At 34.2% G+C, this 20,040-nt stretch overlaps 3 protein-coding genes across 8 annotated transcripts; 2 read left to right on the top strand and 1 right to left on the bottom strand.

Annotated features, from left to right (window-relative positions):
- The first annotated feature begins 778 nt into the window (after positions 1–778).
- LOC142549435 (calmodulin-binding receptor-like cytoplasmic kinase 3) lies at positions 779–5,202 on the top strand. Of its 2 annotated transcripts, none has more exons than XM_075658380.1 (8): positions 779–986; positions 1,468–2,088; positions 2,229–2,480; positions 2,846–3,150; positions 3,622–3,781; positions 3,874–3,963; positions 4,065–4,360; positions 4,732–5,202. In XM_075658380.1, exons 2-8 carry the CDS (start codon positions 1,800–1,802, stop codon positions 4,939–4,941), a joined length of 1,602 nt encoding a protein of 533 aa, XP_075514495.1. In that variant the 5' UTR covers positions 779–986; positions 1,468–1,799; the 3' UTR covers positions 4,942–5,202. The 2 variants fall into 2 exon arrangements, with proteins under 2 accessions (XP_075514495.1, XP_075514494.1); XM_075658379.1 differs by having other exon boundaries at positions 3,616–3,781.
- A 4,514-nt stretch (positions 5,203–9,716) lies between these two features.
- On the top strand, positions 9,717–11,819 carry LOC142550258 (transcription factor DIVARICATA-like). Its single transcript, XM_075659495.1, is given in 3 exon segments — positions 9,717–10,096; positions 10,130–10,189; positions 11,450–11,819. Coding segments are annotated over 3 exon segments (810 nt in total).
- A 4,090-nt stretch (positions 11,820–15,909) lies between these two features.
- On the bottom strand, positions 15,910–19,031 carry LOC142549433 (plant intracellular Ras-group-related LRR protein 4-like). Of its 5 annotated transcripts, none has more exons than XM_075658371.1 (5): positions 18,721–19,031; positions 17,760–18,426; positions 16,753–17,666; positions 16,480–16,663; positions 15,910–16,209 (listed from the first exon to the last, which is right to left on the bottom strand). In XM_075658371.1, the coding sequence occupies exons 2-4, from the start codon at positions 18,400–18,402 to the stop codon at positions 16,517–16,519; spliced, it is 1,704 nt and encodes a 567-aa protein (XP_075514486.1). In that variant the 5' UTR covers positions 18,403–18,426; positions 18,721–19,031; the 3' UTR covers positions 15,910–16,209; positions 16,480–16,516. The 5 variants fall into 5 exon arrangements, with proteins under 5 accessions (XP_075514486.1, XP_075514492.1, XP_075514489.1 ...); XM_075658377.1 differs by having other exon boundaries at positions 16,552–16,663; XM_075658374.1 differs by having other exon boundaries at positions 17,760–18,423.
- Positions 19,032–20,040: the final 1,009 nt, after the last annotated feature.

Genomic DNA, 20,040 nt, shown 5'->3' with positions numbered 1-20,040 from the left:
ACTCGTCAAATGGCAGGCTCCCAACCCAACTCATGGTGGGTTGCGGGTTAGACGGATTGGCTAAATAAATAAATAAATAAAAATCATGATAATTAATGAAAAAATTATTTCATAAATAAATAAATATTTATAAAAAAATATCAATAAAATTTCTAATTATTTTTTTCAACACATATACATTTTATACAAAGTAATTAATATAAAAAATTCACAATTTTCATTAAAAAAGGTAATTTTTTTCAAGCTTGTGGGCCAACCACCCCGCGATCGGCGCCGTTTACCATCTAAGAATGTCTTTAAATGAGTTAAACTTAAATTGTATGGCGGGATGAGCCGTTTGACGATTCACAAATAAAATGCAATTTTTTTTTAAAAAAAAATTGTATGTAAATATAAGGAGTAGGTCTCTTGTGAGACGGTCTCACAAATTTTTATCTGTGAGACGGGTCAACTATACCAATATTCACAATAAAAAGTAAAACTATTAGCATAAAAAATAATACTTTTTCATTGATGACCCAAATAAGATATTCGTCTCATAAAATACGACTTGTGTAATCGTCTCGTACAAATTTTTGTCAAATATAAGTTCCTATGAAAATAAATATTTTAAATATTAAAAACTAATATGGTATGAACTTGGTGGTTATGTGAAATAAGTGTTTTAGAAAATTGAAAAATAAAAATATGGAAGGTGGTTGGTAGGGACGATGGACCCCAGCATTAGAGCCCAACAAGGTAATAAATAAAACCAAAAAAAAAAAAAAAAGCGAAACCAAATGTGTTCACACAACGGAGCCCACCATTTTTGTAAGATTGGTCAATCGGAAGCCGGTCTCTTCGAACTTTCCTTTGATTCTTCTTCGACATTACCACTGCAAGCATTCAAATTATACACTACACATTCCACAGCCAAGAAACGCACACTTGTGTTGTGTATGTGTATCCTTTCTCCGGTCCAGCTATCAGCAGCCACCTTTACTCAGGTTTGATTTTTGACTTGCGTTAATTGATGACCTGTCTTAATTTCCCTAGTAGATATATGTTGGTATTTTTTTCTTGGGTACATGTTGGAATTGAAATACGAGCGACTCTGAAGCTGTCTTCGTTTGGTTCTGGTATATTTCTATTAGCCTATGGTGGGTTTGTGGTGGGTTTTTTTTTTTTTTTGGATTAAATTTTTTTGGCCAGTCTCACGTTATCTGAAGTTTATTAAAGGGCGTTTTATGAATTGGGGGTTGGCCTTTATTACGGTCTTGGTCTGTCAAGGCGTGTGGCAGGATCTTCATAGTTCCAGGATAGTCAATTAAAAGTCTGATCGAGATAATATCGGCTTCGGTCTGGCTATTTTCATGGGTTTTCAGAAGTCTATTATGAATTAATGGTTTTCGGTTTCCGGGTTTAAAATGTTTCCTTTTGTGGCAACTGCTTGACCACTGGCATCCTTTTTGGTTTGTTTGTTTGAAGGGAAACTTGAAGTCAAGGGAGTAGATTTTAATTCCCCGTCTTGTGCTTCAAGTATAATGTAAGAAAATTGGAAGTGATTTGGAAATTTGAGTTGCCGAATTGATCTTTTGCTTCATCAGTCTTTGATTGGTTTGTGGAGATTTTGAAGACGGATTGACAGTTACATTTTGAGTTTGTTCTTGAATCTAGCTTGATTCTGGAAAATCGGGGTCTAGCATACGCAATCCGATCATTGCTTATATTTGAATTGCCCAGCTGTGCATTCTATAATGTCTTGCTTATTTTTGGAGATTCATAGCCGAGGATGCCTCTGCTATCGTTGTGTTTGAAAGATGGAATCTCTGCGCCTCTCTTTGCTGAAAATTGCATTAACTTTTTTAAGTCTACTTGTGCTGGTAAAATCCCCCGTTACATCTGCTTCGGAGTTTTCGAAGCAGCGGAAGGCTTGTGGAACATTCCATGTTAGGCATGTGGGTGATTTTGGCCATGAATTGTTTTTTGTAGATGGAAAATTGGTGGACAGATATATATTCTGTGATGCTCTGGAAAGTGATCATGGGAGACATTGCTTCTTTTCAAGAAATATAGGAAAAGAGTATTGTGGGTTGGATTTTGCAGTTGGTATGCACCATCTTTCAATTTTTAATTATTTTTTTGTTCATTAGTCAGTTTTATTTACCATTCAAAATCTCATTTGTTAGATTTATATAATTATCAAGTATCACCGTTGTAAAGTCGGGCATATGTCTATTGCATCGCAGAAAAGTTGCACTTGCAAGTGGGAAGAAAATTTTTAAAAACTGTGGTTAGGGAAGAAAGTGGTGGGCATGATAACAATAAAACATCTCAGCATGGTAAAGATAATCACACTGAAACTTCTCTATTGAATCCCAAAATGCTAGCCATGGCGGTGCCAGTTTTCTGTGTCTTAAGTTGTGTTTTACTTTGCCCATGCTTCCAAGCAAGGAAAAGGGAAACCGAGCACACCGTTCTCTCAAAGGAGCCTAATTCAAGTGAGTCGAATCAGTTTTTTCGTTATCCAATGTTTACATTGCTTTATCATAATTTGCATCTTCTTGCCATCGTAATAATCCGGTTAAAAAATAGCCAAATTGGTTAACTTTGGATTGGACAATCATTTTTAGTCCTGGGAGTCTTTTTTACTTGTTTGAAAATTTTTGGAGTTGCCTCAGCACAATCAACGAACTGTCCATGCAGCATTTCACATATACAACGGGTCCTTGAATAAAATTTCCTTTGGCTGTGTGTTCGTGCACGTAATCAGATGCTCTGCACTTTTTGTGAAATAATAATTTTTTCATACCTTTATCTTGCTTTACTAGAAGTGGTAGTTACATGGGTTTCTCTATCCCTGCAGTTGATTCAGTTTCATCTTTAGAAATGAATCCCGTGTCTGAAAAGTTTCCAGGCAGTCCACTGAGAGTGCCAGGCAGTCCACTGAGAGTGCCACCTAGTCCATTGAGAGTGCCTCCCAGTCCTTCAAGATTTTCCATGTCACCAAAACTTAGTAGGCTTGGATCTGTCCATCTAAATATGAGCCAAGTTGCGAGGTTAACAAATAATTTCTCACCATCGTTGAGGATAGGTGAAGGAGGGTTTGGAACGGTCTACAGGGCTGACCTACCAAACGGCCAGGTTGTTGCCATTAAACGAGCAAGAAAGGTACAATTTACTTATTTCATTATCAACCTAATGTTTGACCCATCCGCTTAATCTTTTTCTGCTACAGTAAATAATAATGACAGTCATTGCTGAGAGGCATGCTCTCGATGTGTGTGGTGAAGAGGAGTCTATTTTTGAAATTTACAGATTTTTTCCTTAGTGAATGTATTGGTCCAGAATACCATCGCCATTCCCTGCATGTATAGATTATTAGTTGGGTTTATTTGGACATGACTTATTTCTCCTGGGGCTGGACAAGACTTTGTTATTTCAAATGCTATCTGCTTTTAGTTGATACTGGCTTTCCTATGGATGATGTTCATAGTAACTTTTGACCCCCTCATATATGTCTAGTGATGAATGATTGAATATATAAAAAGCAAAAAGAAAATTGTCAATTGAATGTTTCTTAGCTACGATCCTCCGTCTGATTTTTTTTTTTTTTGGCTTGATGAATAAATGAAGCAACAGGCTGAAGCTCTGCATGGTGAATTTAGGAGTGAAATTGAGCTTTTGGCTAAAATTGATCATCGAAATCTAGTCAAGCTTCTTGGCTATGTTGAAAAAGGAAATGAACGATTGATTATCACAGAATATGTGCCGAACGGTACACTTAGAGAACATCTTGATGGTAAAGCTTTTTAGATCCTACAATGTCGCCAATATTCCTTTTAACTGTTAAAGAAATATAATGCAATTTTTGTGCTGATATTTACTTGGTAGGTCTTAAAGGGAAGATATTGGATTTTAATCAGCGGCTTGAAATTTCAATTGATGTCGCTCACGGCTTGACCTATCTCCATTTGTATTCTGGTAACAACTATTTCTACATGTGTTTGTTTCGACACCTCTTTATATATTTGAAAAGAGAAGAAAACATATTATCTGGTTAATTATTGTTTACTTTAATGTAGAGAAGCAAATAATCCACAGAGATGTGAAGTCCTCCAATATTTTGTTGACTGAGAGCGTAAGAGCCAAGGTTGCAGATTTTGGATTTGCCAGGCTGGGAGAAGACTCGGACAAATCACATGTATCCACCAAAGTAAAAGGAACTGTTGGTTACCTTGACCCTGAGTATATGAGAACAAATCAACTCACAGCCAAAAGTGATGTTTACTCGTTTGGGATATTGTTATTAGAAATTTTAACTGGTCGTCGACCTGTGGACTTGAAGAGACCACCTGAGGAGAGGGTGACAATTAGATGGGTAAGCTTCTTTCTGTATCTGACTAGGTTATTTGCCATATTCATTGTGCAAAGCACAATTTTTTTGATTTTTTTCCTTTTGGATGCCTTAAAGTTGAAGTGTAAACTTTCCAACAATGTGGTCTTATTCTTACAATATCTGAGTCTCACTATGCTTAAGAACCTGTGAAACTTGCCGAAGTGGAATAATTTTGAATCGCTTCTTTAATTTGTTATAATGGTACAGGATCTTGAAGTCGAACTTTTTATGCGATTCAATAATTTTTACCTGCTACATTAATTTATTGATTGCAAATATTGTTAGTTGATTTTTCACCTGAACAACTTGGATTTTGTTTGCTGAACTCATTACACGGAATGCATGTTATGTAGGCTTTCAAGAAATACAACGAAGGAAAATTTATGGATTTGTTAGACCCTTTGATGACTGAAACTGTAGATGATGAAATACTGGCGAAAATGTTAGGCTTGGCCATTGATTGTGCAGCACCCACACGAGCTGATCGTCCGGATATGAAAACAGTAGGGGAGCAGTTGTGGGGAATTAGGATGGACTACTTGAGAAATGAAAGGAGATATTGACATGTTGTCCTCAGCTTACTCGGTGCTCTTTTTGTATACTCAATTGTTGTTCTTGTTTGACAGGAGATTGGAGTCTCAGGGTATATCATTTTTCAGGTTTATAGATCACGTGGATTGCAGTTTTTAAATCTTGGAAATGAATTGTTTTTTTTTATTCATGCTGTCTTTAACAAGAAAATGACGCTTTTCAGGATTTGTATATGTTTCTTTAGTCTGTTGTACTCGCATTTTATTGTGGTGTAGGTTTGGCGTTTCGGTTGTTTTGTCTTTGTTGATGGTGCGGTCACCGGGTATACTTATGATAGAAAGACATTATTTTTATTATTCCTTGTTTGTTATAAATCCATCAAATAATATTGCCTTCCCACCTGTGAAAAAGGAGTAGATTCTTTTGAAACTTATATTTCAGCAGACCAATATTATTACTCGAAAGTCAAGAGTGATGGGAATAATGGTGTAATTCTCGCTTCAAAAAATGAAATGACATGCAGTACTGGGGGAAGAAAGATAAATCTTATTTTGGGCTATTAAAAATTGTGATATTCATTTAAACATATATATTTTCACCAAAGACATCGGTGTACATAATCAGTACATATAGCATGCCTGATTCTCCAACAGCAAGGCAGAGCAGTGTTGATGGTTTTCTTTATAATGTTTCTGTTAGGGAGCAGTATCAATCCGGTTCTGCCTTGAAAAATCTGCTACTGCTTTATGTCACTAGCACAGATTACAGATTGACATCATATATGACCAATTCAAACGTTGGAATTTGAGTGTCTTCGAAGAGTAGGTCTCTTGTGAAACGGTCTCACGAATATTTATCTGTGAGACGGTTCAATCCTACCGATATTCACAATAAAAAGTAATAGTCTTAGCGTAAAAAGTAATATTCTTTCATCTATTTTCATGGATGACCCAAATAAAAGATCCGTATCACAAAATACGACCCATGAGATCATCTCACACAAGTTTTTGCCATCTCCGAAATTGGGTCCGCTTATCTTTGTCATGACATGGAGAAGTCGCTTGGGGCTAATCTTTATGATTCTGAGTATTTTGAACCTGGTCTTCCATGTAAAATGCCATTGTCATGTCAGTCAAGAGCTCAAGTCTACGGCTTCCGAAATCGTAGTTTATCGGAACTCCTATCCATGCGTAATGGGCTGACAGACTCGTCATCAAGATATGCTGCCTCCTGAGTCCACTTCAGATGCTCTTCCACCACAGCCAATTGTTGAAAAGATTTTAGACCATTTTCCTTCAACGAACAATTTTGACAATTATAATGATGTACACGACAGAAAGGACTTCAATGGTGTTCTTACGTCGCATGTTTCCGATCAAAATTGTAGGGAACCTCGTATAATGATGTACACGACAGAAAGGACTTCAATGGTGTTCTTACGTCGCATGTTTCCGATCAAAATTGTAGGGAACCTCGTATGCTAGATGGGAGAGATTTCTAATCATGGTTTTCTAACTCTTAAATGGAAAGTTTAGCAAATCACTTTTGCCTATTTTTGTTACCATTCTAGCCTTTGCTACCAACCATTTCAATTTATCTCTAGAATAAAAATCATGTGGGTTGCACTGTCCACTTACGCGATGGCAACGAGCGTACCTTCTAAAAGGAAGAGATCTCATGAATCTGGGAAGAACGGGATTAACCATGGAAAACAAGAACGAGAAAATGAGGTTAAATACAGTCATGATGAGAGGGGGTATTAATTTCTGGGAGGACCTTAACCAGCCAATTTCTTGCAGCACTGGTGGACAGACGATTGGTAAATTGTTTGTTTCTAATAAAGAGATTGCAAAATGTAGTAATGGCACCATTGTCCTTGAAGGAATTCACAAAGGTCTTCCACTTGCTGTGAAGCGTCTTGTAAGGGCATATAATGATATCGTCTCCAAAGAGATTCAAAATGTTATTTTGTCAGATAGACATCCAAATATCGTTAGATGATATGGAGTATAACAAGATCAAGATTTTTTATATCTTGAATGTTCGATATCTTTTGGTTAAGTATATCATCGAATATTCTCGTCCACCGTCCAGATAAAGAATCTTTTAATAGTCGAACTATTTCATCATGTATAAAATGATAGATCTAAATGCATAAGAAATAAACGTTTGTTATCCCAAATTTTTATATGTTGAGGTAGGTTGTGCATATGATCAATTTTATAATTTTTTAAAAATTTCTAACTTTACTATTCGTTCTGGAGCTCTTCTCGCTTTAGCTTCACCCTAAAGGACGCTAAGAGTGTGTTTAATTCTCGTCATATTTATAGGATGAGAGCAAATATTAGATTGGATAATAAATCAACCTTAATATATAATATTCAAGATAAAAATTTTCATGTATTATAACAATCTCTCATTCTCAATCTTATTGGCAAACTTTCCTTTGATATTAAACTTATGAAACTCTTATTATGGATCACATTTAGACATTGACCGAAAAAAAAACATGCCAAAAAAATGTTAAACCAATCATGCAATTTTTTTTTTGTTGTAATGCAATTTTTTTTCGTACAAAAAAAATTGCATTGCCTTTTTTTTTTAAATTCTAAAATAATAGTCAGTCAATCGGCCCAAAAAAAAAAAGGTGTACGTTAAGTTTTGTATCTAATTTTCTGTTGTAGACACGTTGCCCATTCTTCATAGAGTAGGTCTCTTATGAGACGATCTCACGAATCTTTATCTGTGAGACGGGTCAACCCTACCGATATTCACAATAAAAAGTAATACTCTTAGCATAAAAAGTAATAATTTTTCATGGATGACCCAAATAAGAGATCCGTCTCACAAATACGACCCGTGAGAACGTCTCACACAAGTTTTTGCCTTCTTCATATTAGAGAAGGGGAAAAAACGAAAACTTTCATGATGTCATTTCATCGAAATCAATTTAGAATACAAACCTAAAAAAACTTACTCTAATACCAATGACAGAAAAAATAACACTAATAGCATATGACTATCGAATAATCAAATGATTCGATTTTAATCTTTTTCGTAGTTGATATACTAATCTTCTTTGATGATATTAGGTCCCTACATAATTTGGGAAACCATCGACATTAGCTTTCCATTGTAACCTTTTTGTAAGGAAAACTCGCGACTCTCGAAAAATCCGTCGGAGGCCGCCGCCGCTTCCGTCAGAATTAATGGGACAACTCTTGTTTTAGGTTTTATAGAGCTCAAATTATTAGCCTGAGTTAGATTTCGAGTTGTAGAAGGTAATTTCATATTTAAGTTTCAAATTTTGGGTATTTTGATTCATTTGAATTCTAACAATTAATATATGTTATATTGTTGATTGTAGGTGATATATCTAAGATGATTGGCGATAAAATAAAATTTCAGAATTTATTTGAGCTTAATTTCGAAAATTCAGATTTATTTAATTGGGTTTTCGAATTTTAGTGTTCAATAATTATATGTTGAGATGATATAGAATTGTCGTATAGTAATTTTAGAAATATTAAAACCTAAGTTATGAATTTTTGAAATTTCAGGCTAAATTGTTCAATTTTGAAAAAATAAATAGAAGTTAATGTGAATTAATGAATTATTTGCCACAGGATTGGATTTTTCGAGAGAGTGAGTGATAGGATTAGATCACTCCTGACATCTCATCGATAGAGCGAGTGATATGATTAGCACACTCCTGATGATTGCATGAGGATTGATCGGGTTGCTACCGGACCCTCGATCTACGTGCATGGATGAGCGGCAGCTTGATGTTGCGTTGCTGCATTCCTGGCACGGGTAGTCAATGTTCCTGCTGCTGATGCGATTCATTTGGACTCCGTTTTAATATCCGTTATTTCGTTGTTACTGACATGCATTGCATTGCATTTTACTTGATTTTATTCCATGTCAGATATATTTGTTATAATTTTACTAGTTCGTCGAACTGGGGCATGACCCCTCTTTTTTTTTATGTTGTGGTTGTTTTTGATGTCATAGCAGGTTATCCAGGTGGATTTGACACGTCTGGTGGAGCGTCAGGTAGCGGTGCCCAGTAGTTGGGTTGTTGTTGAGAGCTCCCAAATATATAACTATATGTGTGTGTGTGTGTGTTATATTATTGAGTCATGCATCTGACAGGGTAAGCCCTGTGTAGCTATATTGTTAACTTTATAATGATTGGGATTGATTTGGCTCTACATGTCTTAATCCTGAATAGTGCGGCTATAGGTTTGTGAATTGATGTTATGACTTTATTTCGAGTATATAAATGTTGTTGTGTGTTGTTTGGAAATTTTGGGATGTCCTACTTACGGGAAGATCATGCCGAAATTTCTATTGGTCCAAAAAGAAAATTTTTAATCGATTTCATTGTTTACATTAACGAATCCTGATTGTTTGGTTATTAAACGCTAATCAGAGCACGGGCCCCACACGAATATGCAAAGTAAGTTTAATTAATTCAAGCTATTTTATCACTCTTTAAGATGGTTTGCAATGGATATTTAATTTTTTAAGATTCTTCTCCATTTTAGATTAGTTATATTTATTCCACAAGCTTCTCAAATCTATTTCGAGCAAAAAGTATTTATTTTTTGTACATTTCAACTGTTGAATTAAATGAGTAATTTATGGTTTCACAAACATTTGCACGAGAGTTATAAACACCAAAACAAGCTAAATTTGTAGTTTTCCTATTTCTAATTATAAATAGTGAGCCATTTTCTTGAAGTTTTCCCATTCACCCTTAGAGACTAGAGAGTACTGTAATATTCACAAACAAAAAACATCAATGGAATTCCCTGATTTTCCTTTAGAGATACATGAACCTTTGTATGATCTCCTGTCGCCCCCGGTTCATAGTGAATCGGCGGCAATAAAAAAGAAAGCCGACTGGAGTTCTGAAGAGAATAAAATGTTTGAGAATGCTTTGGCAGAAGTTGATCCAACTTCTCCAACTTTCTTTGAAGATATTGGATCAAAGAATCCTCGAATGATGATAAAAGAGATCAAGGATCATTATCTGGCATTGATTGTAGATGTAGAGATGATTGAATGTGGTGAAATTCCCATTCCCAATTACAGAAGTAATGGTGATTACGAGGGATCATGATAGTAATTATTGGAAGGCAAAACATATCGAAATGGAGATGACGAAGGAGAACATCTCTGGTGGATCTCCTGCTGCTGCTTGCGCAAATGCAGCAGCTATAAAACGAGACAGTCGCGCCAAAAGGGAGTTCCCTGGACTGAAGAAGAACACCAGTATACATACTTTTCTTCTAGGGTTCTTTTCCTTGTTTTCTGGTTAAGATTTAAATAATATTTTCGTATGGGAAAATATAATATTTTTATTATTTACAAAATTTAAAAATTTTGTAAGTAAAATATAATCTTTTAAAATATTGTTTGTCGATTGCCCACAAGAAAGATATGTCATAGAATATTAACTTGTACAATTTCGAATTTTGATCCATCAAATTTTGATATATTTTTTAATTATTTTTGTCATTGACATCATGGTTTGCTGAAACGGTATCGGAATGTTCTGGCCATTCCGGAACAGGAACGAGGCCCACCTTGACGAAGTTCTGGGGGGTGAACGTTGATGTTTTGGGGCATCGTTACGTAGCTAGAAAACGACGTGTCATCGGTGGAATGGAACGGATCGACGAAACGACACGTAACGGTAAAAAAAAAAAAGAAATACAGGAGGGTTGAGCTCGACCCACTCTTCAGAGCTCGACCCAGGTGTGAAGAGCTTGACCTACTCTTCTTTTTTTTTTCTTTTTTTTTTCTCTTCATTATTTTTTTCATAATCCTTATTGTGGGTAAATGATTTCATAAATTATGCATATAATTTGTAAAGATTTCATAATTTGTATAGCTCAACTCACTCTTCTTAATTTGTATAGATTTCATAAATGATACATATAATATGAATTTTTAACAAATTGATAGAAGAACATAAAAGTACTCGATCTATTTTATCAATTATTTATTTAATAAAGTTAATTTTGAAAGTATATTTAAATATATTAAAAATAGTTTTAAAATGTAAATTTAGAATATAAGTGAAACTTGTTGGAGATTGCAATAATTACATATTAATTTAAATAATATGCAAATTTTGAAAAATGATATTGGTCAAACTATTTTTTTCGAAAAATAATATCTTGTTTCGATATATAACAAAGATATGTTTTGTGATTCAATAAGACGTGAATAAAATATAAAAAATATATTTACTATATCGTTTTAATCAAAATGATATTTATTTTGATTTAAATATTTTTAAATATTTTTCCAAAATTTTCAATTTATATTAATTTTTAATAAATATATGCATCGTTGATCATTCCGTGAAATGTCATGAGAACTGAAACGGTGATCTGCGCGACGGTCTACGCGACCGCGATTGCGAACAATGGTTGACATGACGCCGTAATATACTCAGTATTGTCAACTTATTGGTAAATCTGTTTTCATGAATAACTCATCCATCTCTTAACAACATGAATGCAGGCTATGTCTTATGGGACTCCACAGATATGGAGAAGGAGACTGGAGGAGCATATCAAGATACTACGTGATTACCAAAACCCCAACCCAAGTAGCAAGCCATGCTCAAAAGTATTTCAAACGCCTAACGAGCACCACTCCAATCGACCGGCGTCGCCCCAGCATTCACGACATTAAAACCGTAAATCCTACTACATTCACAGTTCCCCAAATCAAGCGAACTGATCAAGGTGGCAACAATGTCTGTTTAAGCAAGATTCAAGAAAATCCTTTGATCTTGCTGCATAATTTCTCAGCTGATTCTTCTAGCCATGCCCATAACATTTATCCATCCCTTAACCTTCACAATTACATTTCTAATGGTGATGGATAATCAACAATGATCAATTCAAGAATGTTTTCACCCATCAATTACTCAAGTGCCGGTGCTATTACTTTTCATCAGCAGATTCAATTGTGAATCAAACTTCTGGTGTCGCTAATCATCCTCGATCCGCCACATGTTCGTTTTCGTCGATGAGCAGGAATCATATCAACAGTATATGAACTGATTGATTAGTTGTGCTTATAGCTTGGACTGTATGAATAATTGTGCCTGAATGAATGAATGCATGCATGCATGGCAACGACCATCTTTATTTTTTTTCCTTCCATTTTTTCATAAATTTGTGTGCTCCAAAATAAAACAAAAAAAATGTATTATGTTATTTAAATGGTACTTTTATGAATTATCGAAAATAATTTATAAGCTGCTTTGTTGTTTCTATTTTAATAATACGGTAAGCTTTAGTGGTGAATTTTTGAATTATAATGCATAAGATTGCTAGAAAGCATATTCATGTCATTTTCTCTTTTTCTTTTTTCTTTTCTATTTAGTTGATGTGAACATTGGTTTAAATTTTCAGGATTTTTTGTCGACCTAAGAAAAAGAGATTAAATTGGGTTTTAATTTTAATTTGTCAGATTTTCATCGAAATAATTTCACCCAAAAAATTTAATAAAAAATAAATATTTTCACTATTATTAATTAAAATTGTTGTCTTTTCGTCAAAAATGAATTACTGAATACTTCAATAAATCACAATCTATAATATTTATATTGATTATTGCATGCAAAATCATGTACAACCATATATACATGTTTCAAAATTTTAGTTGAAGGGAAATCAAATTTTTCACGTGGCTACAAAATTTTTATCAAAGAGTTTCTGTAATTTTAATCCTATCGAACTTGGAAAATGAAAATACAAAATAGACCAATTAGTTGCTTGAATGACGTGTTTTGTATGTATTTTTTGTGTTGGAATATTGAATGAAATGGAACATGGGTTTGTCTAATATTGGAAATCAAACCAAGTCTTGTCCTTTTTATTAGTTCTAAGTTTGAACTATGAGATTGGGTCTTTAAGGGCACCAGAAGTTTTTGAAAGGATGAAGACGCTGATAGCCTGAGTCTCGGTGGAACACAAGCACGTCCACGGCCAGATGGACCAAACAGTGCGTCCTTTAGCCTATCACCTGCGTTCGGTCCAAACAGTGCGTCCTTTAGCCTTCACGGTAGGCTGCATCTAGACCAAGCTGCGTTTGGATCAAACAGTGAGTCCTTGGCTTATCACAGAAAGTTGTGTTCGTATCTAGAAGATTGTGTTCCTTATCCGCAACTGATGAATAGGTACAAATAATCCTTCCATTTGCATTGACCATACTTTTCGCATATTTGCTATATTTTCCTTCTCTTCATTGTATACTTGAAAATTCTGCATATTTTTGTTAAGTTCTGTATATTTTTTTTGTTGTTCGTCGTATGTTAGAGACGATTACCGTCAACGTAGAGTAGTACTGTTATACAGACAATTTCTTCTTGCAGGTAAAAGATTCATCTTTGCCTAGATGCTGCACATTATTCCAATGACAAAGATCCGGACCACTCACATTTTGTCCACCAGCTTTATCCAGAAAATGAATTTGAAGATCATGGATTTCATTATTTGTGAGATTACATAAAACTAAACCATGTAATTTACATTTTACAAAATCACTAAACTAAATTAATGCACAAAACTTGGAATTTATGCATATATAAAAAAAACTAATTATTTATAGACACTTATGTTTGTACATAATGGATAATATACATTATTAGTAGTAATATTTTGCACAAATTTTTTGCGTATAAATTATTTTTTTGTGAAAATTATTTTTTTGTTTTTCAATAATTTCCGAGTAAGAAATTTAGGAATTATATGAAAATTTTAGAACTTAAAAGTCTTAGACATTGATAAAAGAAGGTGTCACAAATCTAAGTAATATAGTTGAGAGGGTGCAAAATTCAATGATATATCAATCAAAAAAGTCATTAATACATATACCTCAAAAGAATTTTACACTGAAATTACAATTGTTCTTGACAAGTGATCTGAAATCTTGGCATCAGAGTATCCAATTAACTCAAAGTTTTCATTCTTAGGGTACCATAGACCTTTTTTTTGTTCCTCTAAGATATTTTAATATTCTTTTAACTACTGTGTATCGTGATTCTCTGGGATTTTCTTGAAACCTTGAACACACAAACAACAAACATTATATCGGGTCTGCTGACAGTAAGAATATAACATATATACTTAGTTATATATACTGTTAGTTCTGATTCATCCTTGTCCAATTTTAAGTTGGTGTTGCTGCTGGTTTTCCTTCACCAGGCTCGAACTTTTTCATCAACTCTTGTGTATACTTCTCTTGGCTGATAAATATACGTCTTGAGCTATCGGCAAACACTTACTGCTTTCTGTTGCATCACGTTATTCCAGTCACAAAGATCCAGTATAAACACATGATGAACATTCAAAAAACTAAATTTTGCAAACCATTATTCTGTATAATGATTTTCTTATTCCAATAGTTGTGTGTATTTCATGTGCAGTATATAATAATTGATCATATGCGCACACCTTTCTTTCATGTCTGAAAAATGTGTCTTCATTACTGCAATTATTAGATAATTAATGTGTTTTTCATTAGTTTACTCCATCCAAAATATGCAAATGTTGTGAATGTTAGGCTGTGGTCTTTGGGAATAAATAATCACCCAAAAAAAGGGCGTACGTAAATTGCATGAAATATTGTCTGTCGAATGGCCACATTGACTAATTATTCATCGTCATCATGGAAATTTGAATGTTCTGGTTTAACTTATATCTGAATTGGTAGGTCTTCATCATGTTTCCACTCATGTTGGCTTACATATAATCTCACCCAAATGAATTACTTCAGAAACTTATGAATAGAAAATATTGTTTCCTTTGTAAAAGAAAGCATTATTTTCTATTCAAATTTGTAAATTTAACTGATTAAATTATCCTTGAATTTATTTTTAAAAATATAACAATTTATTTATGCACATCTACATAAAAAAATATACGTGTAAGAATCTGTCAGACTCCATCGATGGTGTTTCGAAAAAAATATTGATACAAATAGAGACTAAATCTTTAAATTTAAACTTTTTACAGGAGTTAAATTGTTTTTACTTAATATTAATGGGAAAAGAGATGAAAAGTACTCGATCGTGTGATTTAGCCGGAAAACAAATATAAATTTTGGAAGCATGAGAAAATAAATATATAATGGCAAAAATTTGTGTGAGACGGTCTCTCGATTTGTATTTTGTGAGATGGATATCTTATTTGGGTCATCCATGAAAAAGTATTACTTTTTATGCTAAGAGTATTACTTTTTATTGTGAATATCGGTTGGATTGACCCGTATCACAGATAAAGATTCGTGAGACCGTGTCACAAGAGACCTACTCATATATAATATAACTCCTGCTTTCATGTTTGGCAAATGATTAAAGTAAATGCTTAAAAAATTATTATGAATTTTTTTTATATATAAAATCGTGAAAGAAAGATCTAAAATCAATTTTTTTAAAGTATTTACAAACACGACTTAAGTGATAGACTCGTGTCTTTAGTCATAAACGGTTGGAACTTCACGGGCGCACACCAGAAAGAGAAGGTTGAAACAGATTTTCTGCTACTTTCTGTAAGGACAAGTGTTGGGAATGTGAAATTCACCAATTAAAGCAGAAAAGCTCACATTTACATATTTTCTTGTGGTTCTCACTTTCTCCAATAAAATCATGTCCAAAAGTGTAACAGAAAGGCCAAATTAATACATTTAATATCAAATTTTGAATCAATTAGAGGACCAAAGACCGAAACAGATAACTCTCTAGGACTCGCAGGATCAATGTTGGTTTTTCCAATATAAAAATTCTGACTCAATATGACCAGAGCATCACCCCCTATGGTTGTAGAATACCTGGGAAAGTTCAATTTCATGTACATCATCAAAACAAGAAAATCCCAAAACGAAATATGCAAAATTAATCATCAAGGCGTTAAAGATTCGACGATGGGAAGAATAATACGAATTATAATTAAGGTTCTATGGATCATACGTAAGCTGCAAGATTTGAAAAATTCTATAAACAAAAAGAAACAGGGACCGCAAGCTACAATAACGCAGTGAATTAGTGTTGTGACAGTGGAAAATACATTTTCATTCTCGTTTTAACCAGTTGAACTCATTTTTACATCTCACACTTGATCAAAAATGCAAGTGACAACAACAGTGGATGGCAAAAAAAAATTATAAACTGTAACGAGTCTTCGAATTTTCTAAAGCTGAAATAGGTACATTGTGCGCCAAGGCAATTGAATTCGATAAGAACTATTAGCCCCCCCATCATCTGTTTGCTCCTGTATGGAACATAAGAGAGCAATGATCAGCACAAGAAGATACTATGATTGTAATCAGAATGAGTAACTTAAACAATGGAATTATCAAAGGGTGAAGCCGATTTACAAGAAATTGCTCCCCCTCGAATCTACTTCCAATTATATGGATTCGAGCACGTCTTAGAGGAGATAAAGGGAATCTTAATTGTCATGATACATTGCATTTAGCCAACTATCTATAACATAAACCCCCCTAATGGAGAAATCCATCAACATGAGAGATGGTTATACCCAAGAAGTTCAATTTGGTTTTCCAAGGTGCTCCATTTTACGCTTTAGCATAGCCCACACCATCGCGCTTACGTTTGTTAGATGTTGAAAAGAAGCACAACTGAGCCCATAATTTTTTTTGCTTGGCTGGCTGCGACTTGACATCCTTCTGTGCATAAAGGTTAGCCATGTACTGAACAACAGCCTGAGGGGAAAAAGAAAAAAAAAGAATCATATTTAGTAAAACAATAAATTTAAAGGAAAACACAAGGAAGAAAATAGAGTCGGATTTACCTGAGCTCCTTCTTCAATTACTTTTCTCGGCGGCTCCAACAGAGGATTTCCCTCAACTTTCAAGACGCGCAGCTGAGATAGCATTCTAAATGAGTCTGGAAGGACTCTTATTTGGTTATTGCTCATGTCCAACTCCTCTAGCATTTCAAGGTTTCCAATGGATCTTGGCAGAGATTGCAAATCGGCAAAGTTGTTGCTTATGTTCAACCGTACGAGAGTTGTAGCAAGGCATAAGCTCTCAGGGACATATTCAAGCTCGTTGAAACTAGCATTGAGCTCTCTTAAGCTTGACAAGGAGGCCATAGTCGTGGGCAACTGTTTAATGTTATTGTACCGCAAGGTTAGAATCTCCAAAGTTTCAATTCGTCCTACTGCTTCAGGGAGGGCTTTAAGCCGATTATAGTCTGCGTGAAGCTCCACGAGTGAAGTACATTGGCCAATCGTATGTGGGATTTCCTCGATATCGTTGGTTTCGACATTCAATTTCTTGAGACTGACCAACGATCCAATTGTGTCTGGAAGCACGGAGATCGCATTAGAGCTCAAATCAAGATCTTGCAAACGAACTAATCTGGTAATGGTCAAAGGCAGTGATTTTAACTGGTTTCCTCTCAAATCAAGATTAACAAGGGAAAGCAAATCCCCGATGGATCCGGGTATTTCACTGATTCTATTTCCATGTAAATCCAACGTTTTTAACGAGGATAGCCCCCCTATAGATTCTGGCAACCCTGCAATCCTATTTTCCGACAAATCCAATGTGATCAAATTCGAAAGCTTCCCTATCGAATCAGGAAGCCACTCTACTTGATCCGATAATTTTCCCTGCAAAATCAGCTCTCTAGTTCCTTTCTTTGCCGACACTTGAATAAAACTTGCTAACTTTATAAGACTGAGTTTTTCCCCCTCTTGTCCTGTAAAATATCAATTGTTCCAACATCAAAAACAGAATCTTGATTGCATTTAACAAGTCAAAATTACCTACTGAGTAATATAGTCGACCTAACCTTGTTTCAGAGTGGAATCTACATGTTGTGGCACATTCAATACATCTACAGCTCGATTCCTGGGCACAATTCCCTCACTTCCACTTACATGAAAGGCCGTGATCGGCTTGTTCAAATAACTATCATCTTTAGCAAACAACACCTCCGAAGCCTTCACGCTCTCCTTCTCATTATAGAAACTCGAAGAAGACGGTGAAGTGACCGTTGTCAATGGAGAATTCAAACTGTTGGTGAAGAAAGAAGAAGTGGTAGCCAAGGACACATCGCTCAAATCTCTCGATTGAGAACCTGAACTCATAGGCAAGCATTTGGTAGCTCTCTGAATCAAATCACCAAAAAATAAGTGTACGCCCTCCAGATCCAACAGTTTCAGAGCCTCCCTCTTAATGTCCTTGCTCTGGAAATGGACCATATTTCGCTGCATCTCCAGCAAGATATCGAACAATTCTTGTGGGACGTCTTTTCCTTTGATTTGCTTCGCAATACCCTCCAATCTCAACTGATCTTCCCTCTCCACATTCTGAATCAAAGTTCTAGCTGCTTCAACCTCTTCTATTGCGGGCCGGGCCGGTAATGATCTATGGATTCTCATTATCTCTTCCACCACGTCGTCTACTGTTGTCGTGGGCGGGCCCAACGTCATTTTTCTTCAACTTTATCCTGTCTGCTGGAATTTATCAAAGGTACGCTGAATCATGAATATAATAATACCGAAACCAAGAAATCGCCCACAGAAAATGAAAAAAATCTTCTTTCAACACAAATATTTCACAAAAACACAGTAAAACAAAGTTCAATTAATCCTCGTAGAGAAACAACTGATAGGTGTCCGTATTCGAATATACTTGGTTCTTAGGGTTGAAAAATTCAACAGAAACACAATTCAACTATGCTGATTAATGCATTATATAAGCAAAACCCCAATCACCCCAAACAAAAAAATTAACACGCAGTCACCAACCCGTAACAGCGAATCAACGAAATGGCGTATCAAATCCAAATAAATTTCAATGCAAAAACTGTTCTTGAGAGCACGGTTTTGTACTATCCAGAGTCCAGTTTCTTCGAGAAAATTCAGAGAAATATATAGATAAGGGAAGAAAATAATGGTGGGTACTTGGAAATTTGATCCAAGACAGATCAGTCGATGGGGTTTATCAACAAGATCTGCTCACGGTTTCATATTTCACCATTGCAGTAAAGAAAGACTTTGATCCATATTAGGAAATGCAATTAGTATCTCAAGAATGTTTGGTCTTCATATTTATTTCAAGAAATTTATTTTGTATTTTTTAGAGATTATTTTGATAAATTTTAGAAAATACCAAAATATTTAATTCGATAATCACACATCTTGTCCTAATAAAAATCTTCTCAAGTCACTCCATATTTTACATAAAAAAAATTTAAACAAAATTTTCCTTTTAAATCGAATAACTCTTCTAAATTGAAAATAATTTTGTATTAATTCTTTAATATTATTTGTTCAAATTTAAAATAATAATATATGTTTTACTAGTATATATAATGCGTGTGTCTCGTAAAAAAAATTAGATAATGAAAGAATTTTTTTAAAAAAATTAAAATGAAATTTATTTATTTTTAAAATTAAAATAGTAAGAGAAAAAATAAAATTTTTTATATAGTTTGACGCTTTTTTGGGAATTATTAAAATCTAACCAATAATATTTCAAATTAGATATTCTCTCTCAATTCATTAAATAAGCGAAGAAAGTTATTGAGCTGTTTGATCTTTTCAACTTTATTTTAAGAAATATCTTTGGATAAAATTTTATTTGGATTATATTTATGTGATATAGAATTCCATTTATAGAGTTGATCATTTGCTGTGGTCCGTTAAACATCATTACGACACTAGGTTTACGCCAAAAAAGTCAAAAAACTAATTAATAATGCATATAAATAAATATATATATATATATATATATATCCAACATTTCATAATCTAAAAAATATAATATTATTTATCATCTACATGTTTTATACTTTTGATAATCTTGGCAAAAACTTGTGTGAGACGGTCTCACGGGTTGTATTTTGTGAGACGGATCTCTTATTTGGGACATCCATGAAAAATTATTACTTTTTATGCTAAGAATATTACTTTTTATTGTGAATATCACTAGGATTGACATGTCTTACATATAAAGATTCGTGAAACCGTCTTACAAAAGACACTTACTCTTGGATTTTATTAAATTATCTTTTTTTATATTATTTTATTCATATTTACCATTCGCTTCAAACGATATCTTATATG

Source organism: Primulina tabacum, chromosome 6, assembly GCF_025594145.1.
Source record: "Primulina tabacum isolate GXHZ01 chromosome 6, ASM2559414v2, whole genome shotgun sequence".
Lineage (NCBI taxonomy): Eukaryota > Viridiplantae > Streptophyta > Magnoliopsida > Lamiales > Gesneriaceae > Primulina > Primulina tabacum.
The sequence above is the reverse complement of the archived record's forward strand: the minus strand, read 5'-3'. Positions and strand labels throughout refer to the sequence as shown.

Excerpts from the sequence above, each read along its gene's own strand:
- LOC142549433 (XM_075658371.1), bottom strand. The coding sequence starts at position 18,402 with ATGACGTTGGGCCCGCCCACGACAACAGTAGACGACGTGGTGGAAGAG. Across the intron at positions 17,667-17,759 it reads AGATTCCACTCTGAAACAAG|GACAAGAGGGGGAAAAACTC; the intron begins GTTAGGTCGACT and ends GATATTTTACAG. Across the intron at positions 16,664-16,752 it reads TAATTGAAGAAGGAGCTCAG|GCTGTTGTTCAGTACATGGC; the intron begins GTAAATCCGACT and ends TTTTCCCCTCAG.
- LOC142549435 (XM_075658379.1), top strand. The coding sequence starts at position 1,800 with ATGGAATCTCTGCGCCTCTCTTTGCTGAAAATTGCATTAACTTTTTTA. Across the intron at positions 3,151-3,615 it reads CCATTAAACGAGCAAGAAAG|CAACAGGCTGAAGCTCTGCA; the intron begins GTACAATTTACT and ends GAATAAATGAAG. Across the intron at positions 3,964-4,064 it reads CTATCTCCATTTGTATTCTG|AGAAGCAAATAATCCACAGA; the intron begins GTAACAACTATT and ends ACTTTAATGTAG.